Source organism: Cyprinus carpio, unplaced genomic scaffold, assembly GCF_018340385.1.
Source record: "Cyprinus carpio isolate SPL01 unplaced genomic scaffold, ASM1834038v1 S000006643, whole genome shotgun sequence".
NCBI classification, from domain to species: Eukaryota; Metazoa; Chordata; class Actinopteri; order Cypriniformes; family Cyprinidae; genus Cyprinus; species Cyprinus carpio.
Genome location: NW_024879270.1, coordinates 153,603 through 176,551, shown reverse-complemented (window position 1 = coordinate 176,551; position 22,949 = coordinate 153,603). Strand labels below are relative to the sequence as shown.

The following is a 22,949-nucleotide window of genomic DNA, read 5'->3' as shown; positions in this document are numbered from 1 at the left end:
TTTTCCATAATGTAATGATAAAAATTAAACTTTCATATATTTTAGATTCATTGCACACCAACTGAAATATTTCAGGTCTTTTATTGTTTTAGTACTGATGATTTTGGCATACAGCTCATGAAAACCCAAAATTCCTATCTCAAAAAATTAGCATATTTCATCCGACCAATAAAAGAAAAGTGGTTTTAATACAAAAAAAGTCAACCTTCAAATAATTATGTTCAGTTATGCACTCAATACTTGGTCGGGAATCCTTTTGCAGAAATGACTGCTTCAATGCGGCGTGGCATGGAGGGCAATCAGCCTGTGGCACTGCTGAGGTGTTATGGAGGCCCAGGATGCTTCGATAGCGGCCTTAAGCTCATCCAGAGTGTTGGGTCTTGCGTCTCTCAACTTTCTCTTCACAATATCCCACAGATTCTCTATGGGGTTCAGGTCAGGAGAGTTGGCAGGCCAATTGAGCACAGTAATACCATGGTCAGTAAACCATTTACCAGTGGTTTTGGCACTGTGAGCAGGTGCCAGGTCGTGCTGAAAAACGAAATCTTCATCTCCATAAAGCTTTTCAGCAGATGGAAGCATGAAGTGCTCCAAAATCTCCTGATAGCTAGCTGCATTGACCCTGCCCTTGATAAAACACAGTGGACCAACACCAGCAGCTGACATGGCACCCCAGACAATCACTGACTGTGGGTACTTGACACTGGACTTCAGGCATTTTGGCATTTCCTTCTCCCCAGTCTTCCTCCAGACTCTGGCACCTTGATTTCCGAATGACATGCAAAATTTGCTTTCATCCGAAAAAAAGTACTTTGGACCACTGAGCAACAGTCCAGTGCTGCTTCTCTGTAGCCCAGGTCAGGCGCTTCTGCCGCTGTTTCTGGTTCAAAAGCACACGCCTGTGCACGGTGGCTCTGGATGTTTCTACTCCAGACTCAGTCCACTGCTTCCGCCGGTCCCCCAAGGTCTGGAATCGGTCCTTCTCCACAATCTTCCTCAGGGTCCGGTCACCTCTTCTCGTTGTGCAGCGTTTTTTGCCACACTTTTTCCTTCCCACAGACTTCCCACTGAGGTGCCTTGATACAGCACTCTGGGAACAGCCTTTTGTTCGGAAATTTCTTTCTGTGTCTTACCCTCTCGCTTGAGGGTGTCAATGATGGCCTTCTGGACAGCAGTCAGGTCGGCAGTCTTACCCATGATTGCGGTTTTGAGTAATGAACCAGGCTGGGAGTTTTTTAAAAGCCTCAGGAATCTTTTGCAGGTGTTTAGAGTTAATTAGTTGATTCAGATGATTAGGTTAATAGCTCGTTTAGAGAACCTTTTCATGATATGCTAATTTTTTGAGATAGGAATTTTGGGTTTTCATGAGCTGTATGCCAAAATCATCAGTAATAAAACAATAAAAGACCTGAAATATTTCAGTTGGTGTGCAATGAATCTAAAATATATGAAAGTTAAATTTTTATCATTACATTATGGAAAATGATGAACTTTTTCACAATATGCTAATTTTTTGAGAAGGACCTGTATTTGTGCCAGCTCAGCTATTCGACACTCCAGTGTATTCAGGAGATGTTCATCTATGGACAGACCTGTCCAACCTATGTATTTGCATACCTCAAAACAGCCAATAGTGAAAGTTTGAGGTGTGACTACTGTAGCAGGCTGAGCCAGAGGGTGTTTAGATTCCATTACAGAAGCGCAATTAAAACAAATTTCAAGACTTGCCAAAATACACATAGACAGACAATGGGGTAAAATGCTGGTGTTTTTAAGGGATGGAGGAATTTGATGGACTGTTTGGGTTTTAATCAATAGAAACTTGTGTTTCTTATCAATAAATAAGCTAAACTTCAAGTTAAAAGTATTTTTAGTGTACTGGACCTTTTTTGAAAGTAGCATCCTTTAACTTGTTGCAGCATGCCCTAACATTTATAGACCTGTAAAAGCTGTATTTGACATGTTTGAGTTAGGGGAGGCGTGACACATTTGAAAGAGACATTTGAAAACATGCTTTATTTTTGTAGTTCCACTTGATGACACTAGTAGCACAGAAACGGTCTACCTCAAGTCAAGTTTACACTACAGGACTTCAAACATCGGCAGATCGCTGTGCTGTTCAGACTACATGACTTGATTGTCTGTCTTTAAGTCGTTGTGTTGTTCACACTACGCGACACTATGTAAATGATCTCCAACAGGGGGTGACACATTACATGAGCTGACAACAACTCTGTCACCCAATGACTCTATCCTGTCCCGAAACCACATTTTGTCATGAAAACACACGTGAGAAGTTTCCTGATTCCTGTGGCTCAGTGGTAGAGCACTGCGTTAGCAGCGCAAAAGGTCATGGGCTCAATTCCCAAGGAACACACATACTGATAAAAAATGTATAGCCTGGATGCATTGTAAGTCACTTTGGGTAAAAGCATCTGATAAATGCATAAATGTAAGTTGAACGGGAATGACATGAAACAGGAATTTGTTTATTTGAAACTGGACACTGGGAAGAAATTAGTGCTGCAAGCTGTTTGAGTGATTAAAAAATTTGCTCCATTTCTTCCTCTGACCTCAACCCATGCCTTGCTCTCTGATTGGCTGTAGCTCATCATGACACCACGTGATGTTGAGTCGCTCGACCGGTCCAGATATTTAGCATGCTAGATATTTGTTTGCCGTCTGTGAGGCGTCGGCGATGTGTCAGCGAGCCTCTTTAATGTGTAGTTGAGTAGTTTACACACAAAGATTACTGAGCACTGATCACGCAGATTTTCCCCCAATCACAGCCCGACTTGTTGGCGAGCTCATTAACTTGCAAATCGGGCTTAAAATCGTTTAGGGTGAACTTGGAATTAGCTTTAATTTTACACAGATACAACTCTTTCCACACAAAGAACACCAAAAGGGTCTCACACATTCCTGACCTTTCAGGTGTGAAGACTTTTTCTGCGTGACGGCAAAATTATTTTCTTATGACACTGATCACAATTAATCCGCCTTGCTCCAGACTGAATGTGAAGGTGATTTTTGAAATTTCTTCTTTTTCTAAACCTCTCACACTCAGAACACTTCAAATTCTTTTTAGAATGAATTGACAAATGCCGTTTCAAGTCCCTTTGATATATGAAACTCTTCTCACACTGAAGACACATGAAAGGCCTCTCTCCGGTGTGAAGCCTCAAGTGAACCTCAAGGTTTCCTTTTTGTGCAAAGCTCTTCCCACAGTGTTGGCAGGTGAATGGCTTCTCTCCAGTGTGACTTCTCAGGTGGGCATTTAAGTTTCCTTTATTTGTAAAACTCAGTCCACACTGTTGGCAGGTGAAGGGCTTCTCTCCAGTGTGAATTCTCATGTGGACATTAAGGTTTTGTTTTTGAGTAAAACTTTTTTTACACTGTTGGCAGGTGAAGGGCTTCTCTCCAGTGTGAATTCTCATGTGGACTTCAAGATTTCGCTTCTGACTGAAACACTTTCCACACTGACGGCATGTGGAATAACTGTTAGATTCGGTCTTCTTAGCTGTTTTTGGCGAGGAAGCCATTTCAGTCTTTGTGGATTTCTCTCCAGTGATGAAATCATGCTTCTCAAACCGACTTTTCTCTTCAATTTCATTTAGTACAACACTCTCCTCTTTTAGCGTCATTAGGTCTAAAGAAAAAACACAACTATATGTTAACAATTTAAAGTCAGAGACATCAAAACCAGCATAAAACATAAAAACCAACAATGTGTTTGCTAGATCCTATATGTACTAAGCTACTGATTTGAGCCTGATGAATCTGGACATTGTCATCCTGGAAAATGGCCATTGGTATGTCTTCCAACATGGTTTTTGTGAAAAAAACAAAAAACAAATTACACACTTCATCAATTAAGGTTAAAAGAATTAATGCCAAACATACAACATGCTAGAAACATATAACATTTAGTCATGGGCATCAGAAGCAACAAAAATATGGGTGGGTTTAACATAGTGTAAGTGTAACTGTTATTCAATGCTGCAACAAAGACTACATGATGCCTTTAAAAGCGACAGGCGAACAAATGATAAACATTCAGTTAAATAGCAGCTTGTTTAGTGACTGTAGCCTATGTGAGCACACAGCCAGACCCACCCGAGCGGCAGATTCTTTTTACCTTGCTGTGTCGAGGGAGTGCAGCAGGCGCAAGAACTGAAAACAGCGAATGGGGTTTAATTTACAGATCTGGCCACTGAAAAAAGCATCTTTTATCACGCAGCAGCCACAGAGCTCCCTGCAGGCGTTTTTTTTTTTAGATTTTTTTCAAACGTTGTGCTTCCCACAATATCCACCAGGTGGCGCAAGGAACAACATTCTGTAGTTTAACACCAAGGCCAGCTCTGGGGTGCGTTTCCCAAAAGCATTGTTAGCCAGCTATAGTCGCAAGTTCCATCATTACCAACATAGTTCAGTGATTCCCAAACCACATTTCAAAGAAACATTTGCAAACAGCGTTGCAAACTTACACTGTTGTAACTAAAGCTCTTGACCTATGGTTAGAAACATAGTAACTTGTTAGAAAGACACGTGTGCTTATATAAATTATGTTCTTTGGCACAATAAGCAAGCTAACATGTAGTACAATCTACATCTTCCATTCTATGTAAATATAAATGCATTGTAATTATGTATTTTCATCCTCAATAAGCGAAATTTTTGAATAATGCCTAAAGGGCACCCCGGAACGGGTTTCTGATGTAAGAGGGAACCCACGATGAATATTATGCATATAGGGCACCCCGGAACGGGTTTCTGATGTAAGAGCCTTGACATAGCTAATTTTTGAATAATGCCTAAAGGGCACCCCGGAACGGGTTTCTGATGTAAGAGTGAAATAGCTTATTTATATTAGAATATCACTTTTTAAAATATAATTCACACAAATATTTAGTAAAAAGGACTTTGATTAGTGGTCGACCGATATATAGACCGATATTTGTAATTTTTCAAAAATCGGGATCGGCCAATAAGTTTTTCTGCTTGACCAATGTGTTCGAGGTGGGACTTTTATTTTGACGGCGCTGAGAGCAGCAGTGCCTGAGTACACACAGTGCTCACACTCTCTCTCTCGTTTACTGTCATAGTTAACAGTTCTGTCTAATACGGATAGAAGTCTCTCTAATAATCAGATAGAACGGTTAAACAAAGAAATGAATGTATACAGAAAGTATTATAAAGATTGCTTTTATATTAGGCCTTTTAGTAATAGAGAGGGAAGCATTATAATACTTTCTCGTTTGCCGTCAGCATTAAGCAAATATGCATTTATATAATTTAAACAAATCTTTGAATGACTAATTAACATTTAATTCCACAAATCCTGCAGTGAGATCTTGTGAAGTGTGTATCCAGCATGATCACGTGTTCTGTGTGACGGTCGGTCCGTGTGAATTGAATTGAAAACCGGTGTATATTTTCGTTACGATATTCATTTTTAATATACCGCCATACAGATGTATTTAATTACTCAACGTTCGGCACGTTATGCTGCGCCGCGGCACACTGTTTCAGACGGACCCTTTACAATGTTGCACTTCTAACGTTTACGTACGAGTCTATTTTTGCTGTGCTGCAGGCGCTGAATTGTGAAAGCGCATTGTTCGCGGGAAAAATGAACATGGATTGACACGGAAATGCAGTCATTTCACAATAAATGTATACTAATTAAAGCTGTTTCACACGCAATATATATATATATGCTGCAGAACTAGTAGAACATGACACAGAAGAACTTGTGCCAAAAAGAGGAGCCTGGTCTGTTGTTTGGAGGGTTTTTGGTTTCCAAAAATCCAATGTCGTGTTTCACACGCAATATACATTTTTATGCAAGTGCTGTCGGGCTAAAAGCACGTCTTGGAATATCAACCAGCAGAAAATGCATTGTACACCTGATTATGCATGAAAAAAAAAACGTCATAAACCGGGAAACCGGCATAATTTAGAAAAAACCCGTGATATAAATTTTTGGTCAAACCGCCCAGCACTATGCAGTGGCGCTAAAAGCTAAGAAGAGTGTATTGAGCACGAGCGTAAAAACACAGAAGTAGAGGATTTCAACCAACATACAAACAATATGGATGTCCAGAACAATATGTTGTTGTCATTGGTGTCTAAACATAGAGCACTTTCTGACCATCTAAAAAAAAATGGAGTGAAACATTTTTCAACCTGACATACGAAAGCAAACAGAAATATGATTATACCGCTATATTTTCTGTGTGTGTTTTATATGCAGCTCATGGTATGTTTATAATAAAGGATGTTGATGACAAACAAAGAGTCTTTCTATCATAATCAATATCAACTATAGAAAACAATCGGAAGTTATTACAAGCACTCGATGATGGTTTAAAGTGACTTTTAAACAAATACATTATTACATGAATTTTCAAGTGTAGCTTGATGCTAATTGTACCTCTAATTATATTATGGAATATTCTTGTAAGCATTAAAGATATCTGTGTTTCTGGTGTAGAACCAAACTTTATTTATCTTAATTTAATGCTTTATATTGACATTGAAAAATACACTGATGGTCGGCGCCACCTAGCGTGCAGGCCTGAATAAGCAGAAGGAGAACAATCGGTGTCTAAGACAGGCAACAGACAATGTTTGGCCTAGGGATGCACCGAATGTTCGGCAACTGAAATTATTCTGCCGAAAATAGTAAAAAAAAAAAAAAAAACCTCTTGGAGTTTGGCCGAATGAGCGAAAAGTCTGAATAAATTGTAAACAATGTCATGACACGATCAAATAGAGGCACTCACTAACTAATGCAGCAAACATGTCAGCAGTGTGAAAGCATTTAAAACTGTCAGAGAAAGACGCAATATCATTATAAGCATGGACAGCGAGAGACTGCTTAGTGCTGTTGTGTAATTGCTTTTTTATTTGAAAAGCAAGACAAAACAATAAAAATCAAAATTGGGTCATTTAATTTGTGCAATGGTGAAAAAAAAAAAAAGGATAAAAACATGGAAAACCAGTGTTCGACCTTTAGCCCTCAGAATTTTTTATTTCGGTGCACCCCTTCTTTTTGTCCCACAAAGCCATACTTTTTTTTTTTTTTTATATATTGTTACCTTTAAATGCTTTATCTTTACAATAGGGAAATTAGTTTGGCTGTAATGCAAAATAGTAAAACCAACATGACAAAGAATCCTGAATCGTGATATTAAAAAAAAAATTTAAAAAATGGAAAAATTGCTGCTTAAGTTTTTATAATAGCAATTTGCATATACTCCAGAATGTTATGAAGAGTGATCAGATGAATTGCATAGTCCTTCTTTGCCATGAAAATTAACTTAATCCCAAAAAAACCTTTCCACTGCATTTCCTGCTGCAAGGACCTGTTGAGATCATTTCAGTAATCATCTTGTTAACTCAGGTGAGAATGTTGACGAGCACAAGGCTGGAGATCATTATGTCAGGCTGATTGGGTTAGAATGGCACAGGAATTGACATGTTAAAAGGAAAGGAGGGGTGTAATGCTTGAAATCATTGTTCTTCCATTGTTAACCATGGTGACCTGCAAAGAAACGCGTGAAGCCATCATTGCGTTGCATAAAAATGGCTTTACAGGCAAAGATATTGTGGCTACTAAGATTGCACCTAAATCAACAATTTATAGGGTTCATCAAGAACTTCAAGGAAAGAGGTTCAATTCTTGTAAAGAAGGCTTCAGGGCGTCCAAGAAAGTCCAGCAAGCGCTAGGATCTTCTCCTAAAGAGGATTCAGCTGCGGGATCGGAGTGCCACCAGTGCAGAGCTTGCTCAGGAATGGCAGCAGGCAGGTGTGAGTGCATCTGCACGCACAGTGAGGCCAAGACTTTTGGAAGATGGTCTGGAGTCAAGAAGGGCAGCAAAGAAGCCACTTCTCTCCAAAAAAAAACAAAAGGGACAGATTGATCTTCTGCGGGACAAGAAAGTATAGTGAATGGACTGCTGAGGACTGGGGCAAAGTCATATTCTCCGATGAAGCCCCTTTCCGATTGTTTGGTGGCATCTGGAAAAAGGCTTGTCCGGAGAAGAAAAGGTGAGCGCTACCATCAGTCCTGTGTCATGCCAACAGTAAAGCATCCTGACACCATTCATGTGTGGTGTTGCTTCTCATCCAAGGGAGTGGGCTCACTCACAATTCTGCCCAAAAACAGAACCATGAATAAAGAATGGTACCAAAACACCCTCCAACAGCAACTTCTTCCAACAACCCAACAACAGTTTGGTGAAGAACAATGCATTTTCCAGGACGATGGAGCACCGTGCCATAAGGCAAAAGTGATAACTAAGTGGCTCGGGGACACAGTTTGGTGAAGAACAATGCATTTTCCAGAACTCCCCAGATCTTAATCCCATTGAGAACTTGTGGTCAATCCTCAAGAGGCGGGTGGACAAACAAAAACCCACTAATTCTGACAAACACCAAGAAGTTATTATTAAAAGAATGGGTTGCTATCAGTCAGGATTTTGCCCAGAAGTTGATTGAGAGGCATGCCCAGTCGAATTGCAGAGGTCCTGAAAAAAAAGAAGGCCCAACACTGCAAATACTGACTCTTAGATTTAGATAATGTCATGTAATTGTCGATAAAAGCCTTTGAAAGATACTTTATGAAAGGAAGTGCTTGTAATTATCTTTCAGTACATCACAGAAACAACTGAAACAAAGATCTAAAAGCAGTTTAGCAGCAAACTTTTTGAAAACTAATATTTATGTAATTCTCAAAACTTTTGGCCACGACTGTATATATAAAATTTAAAAATAAATTTTCATCATTCAGGCTTTTTTTTTGTAAATTGCAGGCTTCAAAACTAAATGAAATGACGACGTATTTCTCATTATTATCCACTAACATGCTGCAGTGATGCGCGGGCTCCTCTTACACCAGTGGTCAGTTATTATTAAACATTATTTTATATTAAAGGGTTAGTTCACCCAAGAATTAAAAAGAGGGGTGGTCTTTTATTATTGGTCATTTTTTTATATTAAAGGGTTAGTTCACCCAAGAATTAAAACTATGTCATTAATTGAATTAAAACTATTTCGTTGGTTAATTGTGTGGCGTGGATAAGCTGTTTTAGTTCCAGATCAAATCACAATTACGTAGGAAAACGATCCGGGGTTGATGAGGTGGAGAAGAATTGCTTTATTAATTCTTTTTTTTTTTTTTTTTTTTTTTTCACACAAAAAAAATATTCTCATAGCTTTGTATAATTGCGGATGAACCCCTGATGTCACATGGATTAATTCACATATCTTGCTATGTTTCTGGACTTGGGAAGGTTTCAGTTGTGTTGCCGTCTATGGGAGGGTCTGAGAGCTACAGATTCAATCAAAAATATCTTCATTTGTGTTCTGAAGATGAATGAAGGTCTTACGGGTTTGAAACGACATGAGGGTGAGTAATCAATGACAAGAGCTATTGGGTAAACTAACCATTTAAAAATACATGTTAAAGATGTTTTCTACCGATGTAAGTCCAATGTAACACATCACAAGACGAACACTGCAATCCACAATAACAATTAAAGTATGCAACTTAAGCTTTTTTTGGTTTGTTTGGACGTTAACTGAAAAACTCTGACCGCTGGTCACTGACGCCACTGCTATTACACCACAGGCTGAGGTACACACGACCCAAGTTCTTCAGCATTAAAACCCCAGACCCTCTCATCTCCCAATAACAGACCATCTGTAGAGAGAAAGTACTATGCAAGCCAGGGCTTAAGAACAAAAAGAAGAAGAAAAAAAAGCATCAATGGGGTTTAATTTATTAAGGCATTCCTCAAGTGTAATGGATCTGAGTGATGGCGCTCTGAAAAGTGAACAAACATGCACTGAATTAGAGATGGTAAAAATGAATGGGTCCAATATCAATGGTCTTAAAAACACACAATAATTCAGACACCCATGCTTTTAGTCACTTAGTAGATGCTTTAATCCAAAGCAATTCACAAATGCAGACAGTATCAATCACTGCAATAATGATCAGATCTTAAAATATTAAGAAACATTTAGAAGTTTATTTTAAAGGCCAAAGTATTGAAAATCAAAATGTGTGAATAAAGCTCTGACAATAAGTCTGCAGAACTGAATAATTAAATATGGATCAAAAGAGTGAGTTCAGCTCTGAGAATGAAAACCAACCTGTTTGTTCTTCAGCATCTTCTTGTTTCGCTGTGATTGCATCTTCAATCTTAATGTCTTCACTCTCCTCTTTAATTAACGCCATCGTTGTAATACTGTGACACGTGGATCTCAGCTGCTTCAGCAAGACTCTTTCTGCATTTGGACACTCTGTCTTGTTTAAGATGAGACAAATTAACAGAAAGAAAACACAAAATAAATGCAAACCAAATCTCTGGATGTGTCTCAGTCAGTCTAGTGAGCGTGTGCTGATTCGAGCGAGTGAATCATTTTTTTAAGCAATTGATTCAAATGACTCGGAGCTTCGAAAAGCTCCTTCTCGCTCATCAGTACGACCAGTGGCCAAATTCGTGTTTACGTTAAAGGGATTCAACTGAGACGCACCTTTTCTGTGCATGCGTTTTACTCACAAAATAACATTCACTAAAGTTAAACATTTTAAACGATTAAACAAGCAAACCTTTCTTCAGCCCGAATCACAACCATAGACTGTATAAAAACACAACAGACGCAGGAGCGCGGCGCAGACATATGACGTCACATCGCCACACTAAAATAAAAGTCCTGTTCACATATAAATGATAAAACTAAAGTCGGGGTTTTATTATTGGTAAAATTGTTATTTCCATAACATTTTTAGTAAAAAGCAGCAAATTTACATTTTTGGATGAACTTTACCTTTAATTAAATTTGTTGTTAAAAATGCATTTAAGTTGTACAGTATTACATTTTAAGTTAAGGAAACATAAAAAGGACAATCAGTTGCCACAAATTATGTCACAAAAATTATATTGCTCAATTATTTAAAATAATAAGTTTGAAGGACTTTTGATTTTGAGTTGTGATTATTTAAGTTGATCAAAGTATATGTAAATAAATCTTCTAAATAAAATAACCCTTTTTATTTCCATTCCATCAGAAAGAAAAAAGATAATAATGAATACTTAAGATTTAAGTTTTCAAACTTAAAAAAAAAGAAGAGAAAATCAGTTTCAGAATTTGTCTGTGTTTAGAGTGTGGCTTTAAGCACAATGAAGCTGGTCCAGTCATGAGGTGGTCAGCTAGTCACTGATGTCCACACTTGAGCATCTGTCCGTCTCACTGAGGTCTCTGCTGGCCGTGTCTGTGTTGTGGTCATTCCTGGGAGCAGGCCAGATCCAGTTCAATGAAGCGATGATGGAGCATGGAGGGATGGGAGATGTCGTTTTTACAAATAATTTTCACGGATGAGGTAATGTATTACTTTTGATCTATTAACTTCCCTGTACATTTAATAACAGTATTTTTATGTCATCATAATGAATTATCTGCAAAGAACATTACATTTTATTCTATATAGGCCTTTTACAGTTATGTGACTATTTGCCATGGTTTGGAGGGTTAATGATGCACTTTTTTATGTGTGTAAAACAGTCGTTTTAAAAGTAAATTGCAAGTATTGGTAAATGTTTTATATATAAATATATATTTGCTTACCTGTCTATTAAGGCAAGGCAAGGCAAGGCAAGTTTATTTATATAGCACATTTCGTACACAATGGTAATTCAAAGTGCTTTACATAAAAGAAAGTAAAATAATCATGAAGAAAAATAATAACAAAAATAAAACAAGCAATTTTAAAAACATAAAACAAGCAATTTTAAAACAATGGAAATTATTAAAAAATGTACTTATTTAAAATGAATCTAAAACAGTTAAAAATAGAAAATGATTTTACATAGAATACAGTGAATATGTAAAATACAGTGCAATCAGTTTCGGACATCGCACAGTGCTCCTTCAACAAATGCACAGCTAAACAGCTGAGTTTTGAGTCTAGATTTAAATGTGACTAATGTTTTAGCACATCTGATCTCTTCTGGAAGCTGATTCCAACTGCGGGCAGCATAGTAACTAAAGGCGGACTCCCCTTGTTTTGTGTGAACCCTTGGTATTTCTAACTGACTCGATCTTAATGATCTGAGTTGTCTGTTTGGTTTATATTCAGTGAACATATCTGCAATATATTTTGGTCCTAGGTCATTGAGTGATTTATAAACGAGTAAAAGTACTTTAAAATCAATCCTAAATGTAACTGGAAGCCAGTGTAAGGACCCTGAGGACTGGTGTGATATGCTCAGATTTTTTGGTTCTAGTCAGAATTCTGGCAGCAGCGTTCTGGATGAGCTGCAGCTGTCTAATGGTCTTCTTGAGAAGGCTGGTGAGAAGACCATTACAATAATCCACCCTGCTGTTGATAAAGGCATGAACAAGTTTCTCCAAGTCTTGACTGGAAACAAAACATCTAATTCTTGCAATGTTTTTGAGATGATAGTATGCTGATTTAGTTACTGCTTTGACCATGACTACTGAAACTAAGGTCTGTCTCCAGAATCACACCAAGATTCCTGACTTGATTTTTAGTTGTTTGTCCCCTTGAGTCAAGGTATGCATTCACCTTGAGAACTTCATCTTTGTTTCCAAATGCAATAACTTCAGTTTTTTCCTTGTTTAACTGAAGAAAGTTCTGGCACATCCAACTATTAATTTCATCAATACATTGGCAGAGGGAGTCAATGGGGGTAGTCATTTTGGCGTTCATTTGGCGATCAATAGCTGTGATAGGCAAGGCTGAAGTGGGGCATATACAGGCTTACAAAGAGCGGTGCAAGAATTGAGCCTTGTGGGACTCCGCATGTCATGGACGTCCACTTAGGACTTATGCTCTCCCTAGACTCACATAATAACCTCTCCCCTTCTAAGTACTGACCTGAACCATTTGAGTACCATAGCCAGAAAGCCCGACCCAGTTTTCCGCAGTCTCTCTAGTAGTATGTTATGATCGACAGTACGGTCAGACGCAGCACTGAGATCTAGCAATACCAGCACTGATAATTTGCCAGAATCAGAATTTAAGCGAATATCATTTATCTTGATGAGCGCTGTCTCTGTGCTGTGATGCGGTCGGAAACCAGATTGAAAATTGTCCAGGTATCCATTTGAGGTTAAGTATTTGTTCAGCTGATTAAAAACATCCTTTTCTATAATTTTGCCTATAAAAGGAAGATTAGATGTTGGTCTTATAATTGCTCAAAAATGGTGTTATCAAGATTGCTCTTTTTCAGGAGGGGCTTAACAACTGCAGTTTTCAGGGAGTTTGGAAATGTCCCAGAAAGAAGTGAGGCGTTCACCACTTCTAAGAGATCTGCTTCTAAACAGTTGTGCACACTTTTGAAAAAAGATGTGGGAAGTGTGTCATGATAGCAGGTTGATGATTTTAGGTGATGCACTATTTCTTCCAAAATTTTGGTATGTTGATTTTTGTTGGTGTAGTGTTTCTTCTATCAATTGCTTCAAAAATAGTAGAAGTAGAAATAGTATCTTTTTGATATTGCATCCGTGTGTTTATGACCTTTGTGTTATTAATGATCTTCTCAGAAAAGAAGGAAGCAAACTCGTTGCATTTGCTAACTGAGAGCATTTCACTGGGAATCTGACTTGGGGGGTTTGTCAGTCTATTAAAAGACTGACAAACTATTAAAACACAAGTGAGACAGAGTTTCTGTGTTGGTCCAAAGTTTTCGCGAAGCTCTCTCCATTTCGGAAACGCCACGCCGATATTTACCGTAGTTTTATTTCTGTGTGTGTCCCAATGCCTTCTTGCCTCAGTTGGTGTACGTCTAAGTTTTTTTGGAAGTGTAATCGTGATCCATGATAACTGTTGTCGTGTGTAACACTAGTATTCAAAAGTAGGGAAACCGTCAGTACAGGACGACAACCAAAAACAGTTAATTTCCTGGATGGGAACTTTGTCGAGGGGAAAAAGTAAGGACACAACATTCATGGAAATTAATACTGGGTAACACTGCAAGTGGGGTTTGGATATTTTATTACAAAAATCTTGCATATTCTGCCTTTAAGTACAGCAACAAAGTAAAACAGTTTTGTTACTGTCCACTACTCCTAATAATACATTATTGATTAATACTATCTATCTTTTTCCCGCACGAAGGTCAGGCTTTGTACCCGGCACAAACCAGAGAAGTACACTGACAGCTTTATTTATCAGCTTATCTGACCCACTGGCATCATGAGCACTCACATGACTCTAACATTTAACATTAGTTATTTATCAGCTTATCTGACCCACTGGCATCATGAGCACTCACATGACTCTAACATTTAACATTAGAGCAAACATGTTTGATTTAGGATAATGGGATATACTGTACTGTACATACCCCTGACAGTCACTCGTAACAAACGTCACATACAGTCCTTCTCTTTAGCACCCCCGTCTCAAAACTGTAGCAATATGTACCTGATCGTACGTATTTTGTGGCGCTGCAGAAAGTGTAGAGATATATATTTCCTATGAGACCAGGTAGGGCAGAAACAATGATCCATAGAAAGAAAACAAAGAGGGAGAGGTTTTTTTTTTTTCTTTTAATTAATGAGTTTGTTTTTTTTTTTTTGGTATGTTGCGTTGACCTATCCTTTTGGCTTTTGTCTAAGTGTTACATGAAATGAGGTACCAAACAGACCAATCTTACTCATGAGTCAGGAGTTTTAAACATAGTTTAGTTATGATGTTTTGGTTGGGACGGGAGGTAAATAAAAATATCCAGTATCACAACACAGCCTTGGTTTTCGATCAAGTAGAACCATACACTTTGCTAAGTCTGCAGTGACGATTAAAGTACGAACACAGTCTTTGTTGAATGCCAAGACCGATTCCACAGCAACAGTTCAACAGGAAAAGAGATTTGGCATTAATGTTTGAAGTCGGGCGTGCTTTCCAGCAGTAGGTGTTAGTTAATTCTCTCAGTTCCAGACTTTCCAGAGTGTTAAAGCCACCAAATGTAAATCAATTACATGCATCGAAACACAAATCCTATGTAGGAACAAAACATTTAAATAAACTATAAACCATGTGCCTACCAACCACTTATCGTCTTACAATGTACTTGTTATCCAACGAAGGTGGTAGATGAAAGTGGCTGCGTTCTGCTGAAATGGCATACTCAGTAGTAAAGTAGGTACTTTATTTTCAATAAGTACTTAACGAGTGCTAAAAGAGTAACGTACACTATAGCCTGGAATGAGTTTAGTATTTCGAATGTGACCAAACAATCATACGCTGCCGGAACGGCCTGATAACGGACAGGAGGCAAATGCCAAGTAACAAGAGGTTTATTGAGGAATACGTGTGATGATGACGGCTCTGGGAGAATGACGCCGGGACTTCGGTGGCAGCACAGACAGGTGAGTAGATCCCCTTGAGTGCAGTTGGGAGGAAGTGGTGATGAACTAACAATCCCCGTGAGTGCGGTTGGTGGAGAAGGTGATGAACTAACAATCCCCTGATGGGTTGTGTGGTGGAGATGGTGAAGGCGATAGATCCGTGCAATGATGGCAGTAATCCAGCAAGGACCCGAACAGGAAAAGAGCATACGCAGGGAACGCTGAAGGAACGAAACAGGACATGCCCACGCGGACCTCACACAACGATGTCTGACAAACAAAGAGACGAAAAGAACAGGGCATCAATAGGCTGTGTAATGGCTCAGATGCGCTGATCAGCGATCAGCGGGACCACCCACATGAAACAATGTAAAATTGACGTCAGAACAAACCAGCCGGAGACGGTTATCATGAACCTGACCTTACCCCCTCCTAAGGAGGCCTCACTTCCCGAACCCGAGCGATTGTAATCACGATAGAGAGTGATCCAGGATGTCCCTAAACAACTTCTCGTTTCACGGACCGTAACCTTCCAGTCCACCAAGTATGGAATGGTCCCTTCCGTCTAGAAGAAAGAATGTTGAGGGTTCCCCATTACGAGTCGCGGCGGGGGGAACCGGGGGGGTAGGCGGATTATACTAAGAGATCTGCTTTAAAACATGATGGAGGCCAGGTTTGAAAAGATGATCAATTGCGTTGAAGTGTGTCACTGATAGCAGGTTATTGATTTTAGGTGATGCACTATTTTTCAAAATTTGCTATCAATTGCTGTCAAAAATGAGTAGAAGTAGAAATAGCTATCTTTTTGATACTGCGTCCATCCGATCTGTCTGACCTCTTGACATCACTTGAGGATGTGCTAATCACCTTCCTGATATTAATGATCTTCTCAGAAAAGAAGGAAAGCAAACTCGGCATTTGCTAAACTGAGAGCATTTCACTGGGAAGCTAGAACTTAGTGGGCAGGTTTTGTCCGACTCTATTAAAAGACTGAACAAACTACATTAAACACCCAAGTGAGACAGAGTTTCTCCTGGAATAGTTGGTCCAACGGTTTTCTAGCGAAGCTCTGTCTGCCTATAGTCGGAAACGCCACGCCGAATATTTCAATTTCGTAGTTAACATGATTAATTTCTGTGTGTTTCACCCTTCTGTGTGTGTCCCAATGCCTTCTTGCCTCAGTTGGTGTACGTCTAAGTTTTTTTGGAAGTGTAATCGTGATCCATGATAACTGTCCACGTGTGTAACCATAGTATTCAAAAGTGGAAACCGTCATTAACAGGCGACAACAAAAACAGTAATTTCTCTGGATTGGGAACTTTCGAGAAAAGTAAGGACACAACTGCATGAAATATATACTGTAAGTGGAAACCGTCATTAACAGGCGACAACAAAAACAGTAATTTCTCATCTTTGCAATATTTCCCTCCTTTAAGTCACAGCAAAACAAAAGTTAAAACAGTGTTTTGGTTTTTTTTTTTTTTGTTACATGTTCCCACTACTCCTTAATAATACATTTTATTGAATTAATACTATCCTATCTTTTTTCTTGTTTTTTTTTCTTCCCCTCCTCCCGCCGAAAAGGTCCAGGCTTGTGACCCGGCCACAAACCAGAGGAAGTCCCACGTGACAGCTTTTTATTATTTAGTCCATCTTTTTTTAATCTCTGTACCCCACTGCGGCATACATGAAAAAGCCTACTCCCCCACAACGGACACTCCCCTACACATTAAAACATGTAGAGCAAACAGAGGGTTGTTTCCAGGAAAAAAAAACACATACACTGTAAAACATGTATCACTAAATAACACAGACCCAGCTTTTCAGGATAATGGGCATATCACTGGGTAACTAGTAACATACCCCCTGAACCAGTCAACCTTCGTAACAAAAAACGTACCCCCAACCTACAGTCCCACTTCCTCCTTTAAAGGCCCACCCCCCGTTCCTCAAAAAACCCTTGTAGCAAAAATGTTTATTACCTGATTATCGATGACGTATTTTTTTGTGGCCCGCTGCTGAGAAAGTTGTAACAACAACAGAGAATTATAATTATTTGTTCCCTATGAGAACCCCCAGGTAGGGGCAGAAACCAAGATTCCCATAAGAAAAAGAAAACAAAGAGGGACCGTTTTTTTTTTTACTATTTCCATAGAAAGAAAGTTTTTGGTTTCCTGTTTTTTTTGGCAGCACACAGTACTTACCTAACACCTTATCCTTTTGGCTTTCTTGTCTAAGTTGGGTTTTCTACAACATGACAGACCCCGGGACCAAACAGGACCCCAATCCCTCTAACTCATGGATTGGGCCCCCCCCAGGAGTTTTACTAAAACATAGTTGTACCCACGGATTGTTTTTGGAAACCAGAGGAACCACAACAAACAATTCCAGGTATCACAAATGGCCCATTCAGTCTTTGGTTTTTTCAATCCAACGTACGAACCATACACCTTTTTTTTGCTTAAGTCCTGCAGTGAGATTTAAAAGTAAAAGGAACACAGTTCCCTTTGTTTTGAAAATGCCAAAGACGAAATTTCCAACCATGGCAAAGTGTTCAACAGGAAAAAAGAAGTATTTTTGCGAACATTAAATGTTTGGAAGTCGGGTGCGTTTTTCTGCCCTGCTTTTTCCCCAGCAGTGAATTTAGTTTACTTTCTCCTCCCTCCCCCCTCAAAAGTTTCAGTTAGTTTAGAAAATTTTCTCTCAGTTATTTTTTTCCAGACTTCCTCCAGATGTTTAAAGCCACAAAGTAAATACATGATCGAAACCACAAATCCTCTGTATGGACTACCAATGTTATAACAAGCGCAACAAATTCAAAAGATATGAGTGACAGGTTTAATCTAAATAAAAAATATTTAGATGTTGCTGAGGAAACTTGCTCATTTTGTGGTCTTTGTGATTGTAGGATAACCAATACATTTTGGGTTGATTGAAATTCTTATATTTTTAACACTACTAATGTGACCCCCAGTTTTATCCTTAAATATATTTTATAACGAAAATCAAAAATTGTTATCTCTTGAATATTTTCAATTTCATTTTATGTGTGCTATTTTTTCATCCACAAGCAAAAGTGTCTTAAAATCTCCTTTGTTTCTCATTCTTCTTTTTGAATTTAAACTCTCATTGTTTCACTCCTTTGCTAAAAAATGCATTATGATAAAATATTCAAAGATATTCAACCTTGTCACTGTGCTTTTTTTCTGTGTATATAATCTCATATGATGAACGGAGGAAACCAGTTTTTTTGCCATTATGATTTGTTATTGTTAGATACAACCAGTTTTGCTGATCTTATCTGTATTTATAAATTTGGCAAATAATAATAATAAAACGATGAGAGCGACAGGAGTTCTAACACCTCATAGCATCACTAATGTCGCTGTTCTACTGCATGGTACGGCTCGGTATGGTTCACTTTTGGGGGGTTTTCCACTGGGTATAGAACCTGGTAGCTTTTTTAGTACCACCTTGGTTGAGGTTCCAATGTTGCTTTTCCACTACGTGGTACGACTTGGCTCGGCACGGCTCAGTACAGTATGGTACGGCTCGGCACCGTTGTTAAAAAAGGTGCGCTCATACAAAAGTTGCGTTACCAAAATGTGACGTAAACTCTGCTGATCACAGATTGGCCGGAGAGAATCGTCACTACCTGTGTTATTGAACTTGCGACACAAACACAAAAGAACCAATAGATTTAAATCAGCACAGCCAGCGAAGGATCAAACGCAACTGTTTTGAACGACCACACCTTTTTTAACAACCAAAAAGTTTTGTTGTCTGTTGCAGAAGTACATACGTTACTCTCGCTGATAGCAGAGGAGCGGATACAGCGAAAGCTTGATGGAGCGACTCAGAGTGAAAAAGTTTTTTTAGGAATCAGTAGAGACAGCGCAGCTATAACGATGTGAATAATCCTGCCCACTCTAAAGTGAAAATAAACAGTAGTGGAGATGCAAACCATGCCAAGCCGAGCCGTACCATATTGAGCCGTGCCGAGCCAAGTCGTACCATGCAGTGGAAAAGCTCCATAACTCAACAACCCTACCTAGTATGGTTTTCCTCAGCATTTGCAATGTTTGTAAGGAGACGTCGGGCAGCTGCTTGAAGATCTTGCCTTTGGAGAAAACTGTTAATTTTATACTAGAAAAATAAAAGTATTACTCTTTAAAAATTAAGATTACCCCAGAATGAACTGCATTGCTAGCCGACCCCAACACTTGGACGATAAAAACAACAACACACAACAAAAGATGTTTTTTAGTAAAAGCAAAATGTAATTTGTTTTGTCGTCATATTTCGGGCAAGTGTGTTCACATAGAGGTTTTCAAGCCGGTTGTGAATAATGTGAAGATTTAAATTCAAAGAGACAGGATAATCTGTTGCATGACCTGGTGTTTTATTCGGACCCAGAATAAGGTGAGATTAACATCATGAGCGCTAAACACTCATGCAGTGTGTGTTTCATTCATACTGGAAGCAAGAGGGAGCGCTTGCACAAAAAGTTTGAACCAGGAAATTCCTAATATGGACAAAAAGCTATTGCTGTTTGAAAACAGTTGTTTTCACAGAAAAACAGAAACGTTTGGAATCTCTGATGTCTGATTCATGCTGTGATGTGCTTATTTGCAATACTTAAAAAATCCTAAATGTCCCCTTTAAGTAAAAAAGGAGTTAATTCAGTAGTATGCAGGGAGGTTGGAGATATTTGATTTTACAAATTTCTTCTAGAGAGGACAGATTTGAACTGCTGTTAGTCAGGAGGATATAGTTTTAGTTTTTGGTTTTTACAAGGGTTACATTGGGCCTCATTCATGAAACTTGCATAAATATATGAGTAAATTCTGAGTAATTTGCGGTGTAAAACAAACCTTCCCGAAAAACTCTCCTCTAGATTCAACAAACTCTTTGTTAAACATCCGATCTGATAATTAAATGTGCACACTCATTCACAAATAGCATAATCCCACCTATGAATTACAGCTACACAAATTGCATGTCCAGGAACGCAGTAAGTGGAATATTCTGGTCTACTTTCTCAGGTTTTACTTCAGTAAATTGCATAAATGCAAAAGAAGACTAGGCTATACACCTAACAATAAATATTCAATAATGTGTGACCACCAAGAGTTTTTAGCCAGCTGAAAAAATGCCAGGCCCTCTTCTTAAAACGACCGGCTGGTGTTGCTTAAGAACACTTTGGGGCACAGCATTTTTCCAGCTAAGAAGCTTCAGTGCTATGGTATGGGATATTAATGGCAGCAACTTATTAGCCTACTAGTATCTCTAGTATTTAAGAATTTTACTAAATATAATAAAGCAGTATCCAATAATATTGACTTCTGCATCTGCTTCTGCAAAGGTTGTAGGAGTAGTTGTACAAGTAGGATGTTTAGGTATTTTTTTCCCATCCCTCCTCTATTTATGGCTTGGTAAATAGTAACAATGACGAGCGCTGCGTTTTACAATGATCAATTTGGCGGCAAAAAAAGTAAATAAATTAATTAAAAAAAATTAAAAATAAAGCTTTCTGCATTAATTCAGGCAGGCCTCATAGTCAAGCTCCCGCTATCGGTGATTGGCAAAATTCAAACTCGGCCACTATCAGCTGATCCGACTCTTAAGCTCTCAACTGGCAAATCTCAAACAGGGCACCTTACTTAAACGTGGCTTCTGTCTGCTTGCTTTGCTGCTTCCTCTGTATACTGCTTGCAAGATCTTCATGTATGTTGCCCGTACCATAAAAATGATGCTTGTTTTTGACGTTACTCACCCAACTGGTTATCATGCTTTTTGCGGCTAATAACGAAGACCCATGTGTTGAATCAGTCGAAGAAATCCAACTACATCAAAGCCAAAGAGAGGAAGCTATTCTCGACGAGAACAATATTTCTGTTTGTCGGAGCACTCGTTGGTCAAGTAAATCCTCTTGTCCTCCTGGCATTAGCGACTGGCCTCTGCCTAAGATATTGGAAGTTCTGTTTAAGAGCCATATTCCGGTTCCGACCGGAGTTACTCATGAGGAAATGTTTACCTGCTGCAATCTCCCATCAGAGAAGCCAAATCATTGCTGGGGATTATGTCAACCTTGTAAAAAATATTTACTGGTCCCAGAATTAAGTGACGGCAGGTTGTTGATTGGTGTGATGTGTCTGTGATGCTTAAAGACAATGACCCTCAGCTTTTCAAAAACTTTGACTCTAGCAGAATTTATTGTGGCATTTGGAGTATATAGAGATGTTATTTGCAAGGTTATATACATATTTAGCCATTATCGCCGACTTGCTCTCACATATGGAGGAACTGTCTTTTATGAATATCATAAGTCTTTCTCCACAAAAGCTGCCATGTTCATTCAGATATTCAATCAGACTGGACTGGCCTGTAGTTGGCTTAAACTCTCATCAGCAGACACTTTACTGGTCATCAAGCTCTCTCCTGCTCCATCTGTGGCTCTCATCAGCAGACACTTTACTGGTCATCAAGCTCTCTCCTGCTCCATCTGTTCCTAAAAACGGCTCAAGCTTGCAGTCCCCTGATCCTAAAGTAATGCCATTTGCCATTCCACTGTCTTACAATTTTTAATGAAAAAATGTTTGCAAAATTCTATGATTGTAAATATATTCATGTTTGTATTTACTGTGGAGATGGCCACCCTAAATCTGTGTGCCTGAGGACAAACCTGCTTTAAGAAAAAGGAGAAACAGAAATAAAACCATTAACCCCAGTCAACGTCCCAAAGCTGGGTCGGGCGTTGAGAAAACACCCTAATCTCTGTTTCGTCAATTACTTAATAACTGGTCTTGTTCAAGGTTTTATTGCATGGTTGTCCTGGATGCCTAATTATTCTCTAGTCTGTAAAAACTTGATTTCTGCTTTAAACAAGCCTAAAATCGTTGATTTCATTGTTAGAGAAGCAGGGTAAGGAAGGATTTATGATTGGGCTATTTGATGATCCACCCTTTCCAGACTATTGATCTAATCCTATAAGAATTACAACTCATAAATATTCAGGAAAAAAAGCATTTAATTATTGATCCTCCCCTCATCACGATGAAGCTCAAAGTGTTAACAGTCTCATTCCTCTAGCTCCTTTTGTACACAGTTACCCTGAAAGTGTTCATTCCTGCCTCAAGAGGGCAACAAAGAGAGGAAAGGTTAAGGTTGAGGTAGCATAAAGGAAGCATGATGATGGTTTGGGTTGAATGAGGGTGGATAGAGGCTGGAACATATTGTGTTAAAGATGTTTACAGATAAGCTCACAGAGGACTCTGTAATGGGGCTTTAGAGGAGAAAACGAGAGTTGTGATGATATATACTTTTTACCTGTGTTGGAGTATACTACCTGTGTCAGCTTACACCAGTGGACTTATTTGAAGTAATTGCCTATCTTCACTGCCTGCTGGGACATTGCAAAGACTGGGACTTTCTACAACATTCAGATAAGAAGATTTGCATTACAGACTGTATTTCTTTTCTCATACTGCAGTTACACCGTTCATACCTTATTTAGCTTTGTTTTCTTTTATTTGTGTTTTGAGTTTGAGTGTGATATGTTT

General features: G+C 38.8%; 1 protein-coding gene across 3 annotated transcripts; it reads right to left on the bottom strand.

Moving 5' to 3' along the window:
- Positions 1 to 2,876: 2,876 nt before the first annotated feature.
- Positions 2,877 to 10,728, bottom strand: LOC109072008 (gastrula zinc finger protein XlCGF49.1-like). 3 transcript variants are annotated; one of them, XM_042755158.1, is made up of 3 exons: positions 10,625 to 10,728; positions 10,165 to 10,318; positions 2,877 to 3,649 (listed from the first exon to the last, which is right to left on the bottom strand). In XM_042755158.1, the coding sequence occupies exons 2-3, from the start codon at positions 10,247 to 10,249 to the stop codon at positions 2,931 to 2,933; spliced, it is 804 nt and encodes a 267-aa protein (XP_042611092.1). In that variant the 5' UTR covers positions 10,250 to 10,318; positions 10,625 to 10,728; the 3' UTR covers positions 2,877 to 2,930. The 3 variants fall into 3 exon arrangements, 2 of the variants coding, with proteins under 2 accessions (XP_042611092.1, XP_042611091.1); XM_042755157.1 differs by having other exon boundaries at positions 10,165 to 10,314; positions 10,625 to 10,725; XR_006159659.1 differs by lacking the exon at positions 10,625 to 10,728 and adding an exon at positions 9,603 to 9,832 and having other exon boundaries at positions 3,514 to 3,649; positions 10,165 to 10,618.
- Between the last annotated feature and the right edge of the window lie 12,221 nt (positions 10,729 to 22,949).

Excerpts from the sequence above, each read along its gene's own strand:
- LOC109072008 (XM_042755158.1), bottom strand. The coding sequence starts at position 10,249 with ATGGCGTTAATTAAAGAGGAGAGTGAAGACATTAAGATTGAAGATGCA. Across the intron at positions 3,650-10,164 it reads AGATGCTGAAGAACAAACAG|ACCTAATGACGCTAAAAGAG; the intron begins GTTGGTTTTCAT and ends TTTTTTCTTTAG.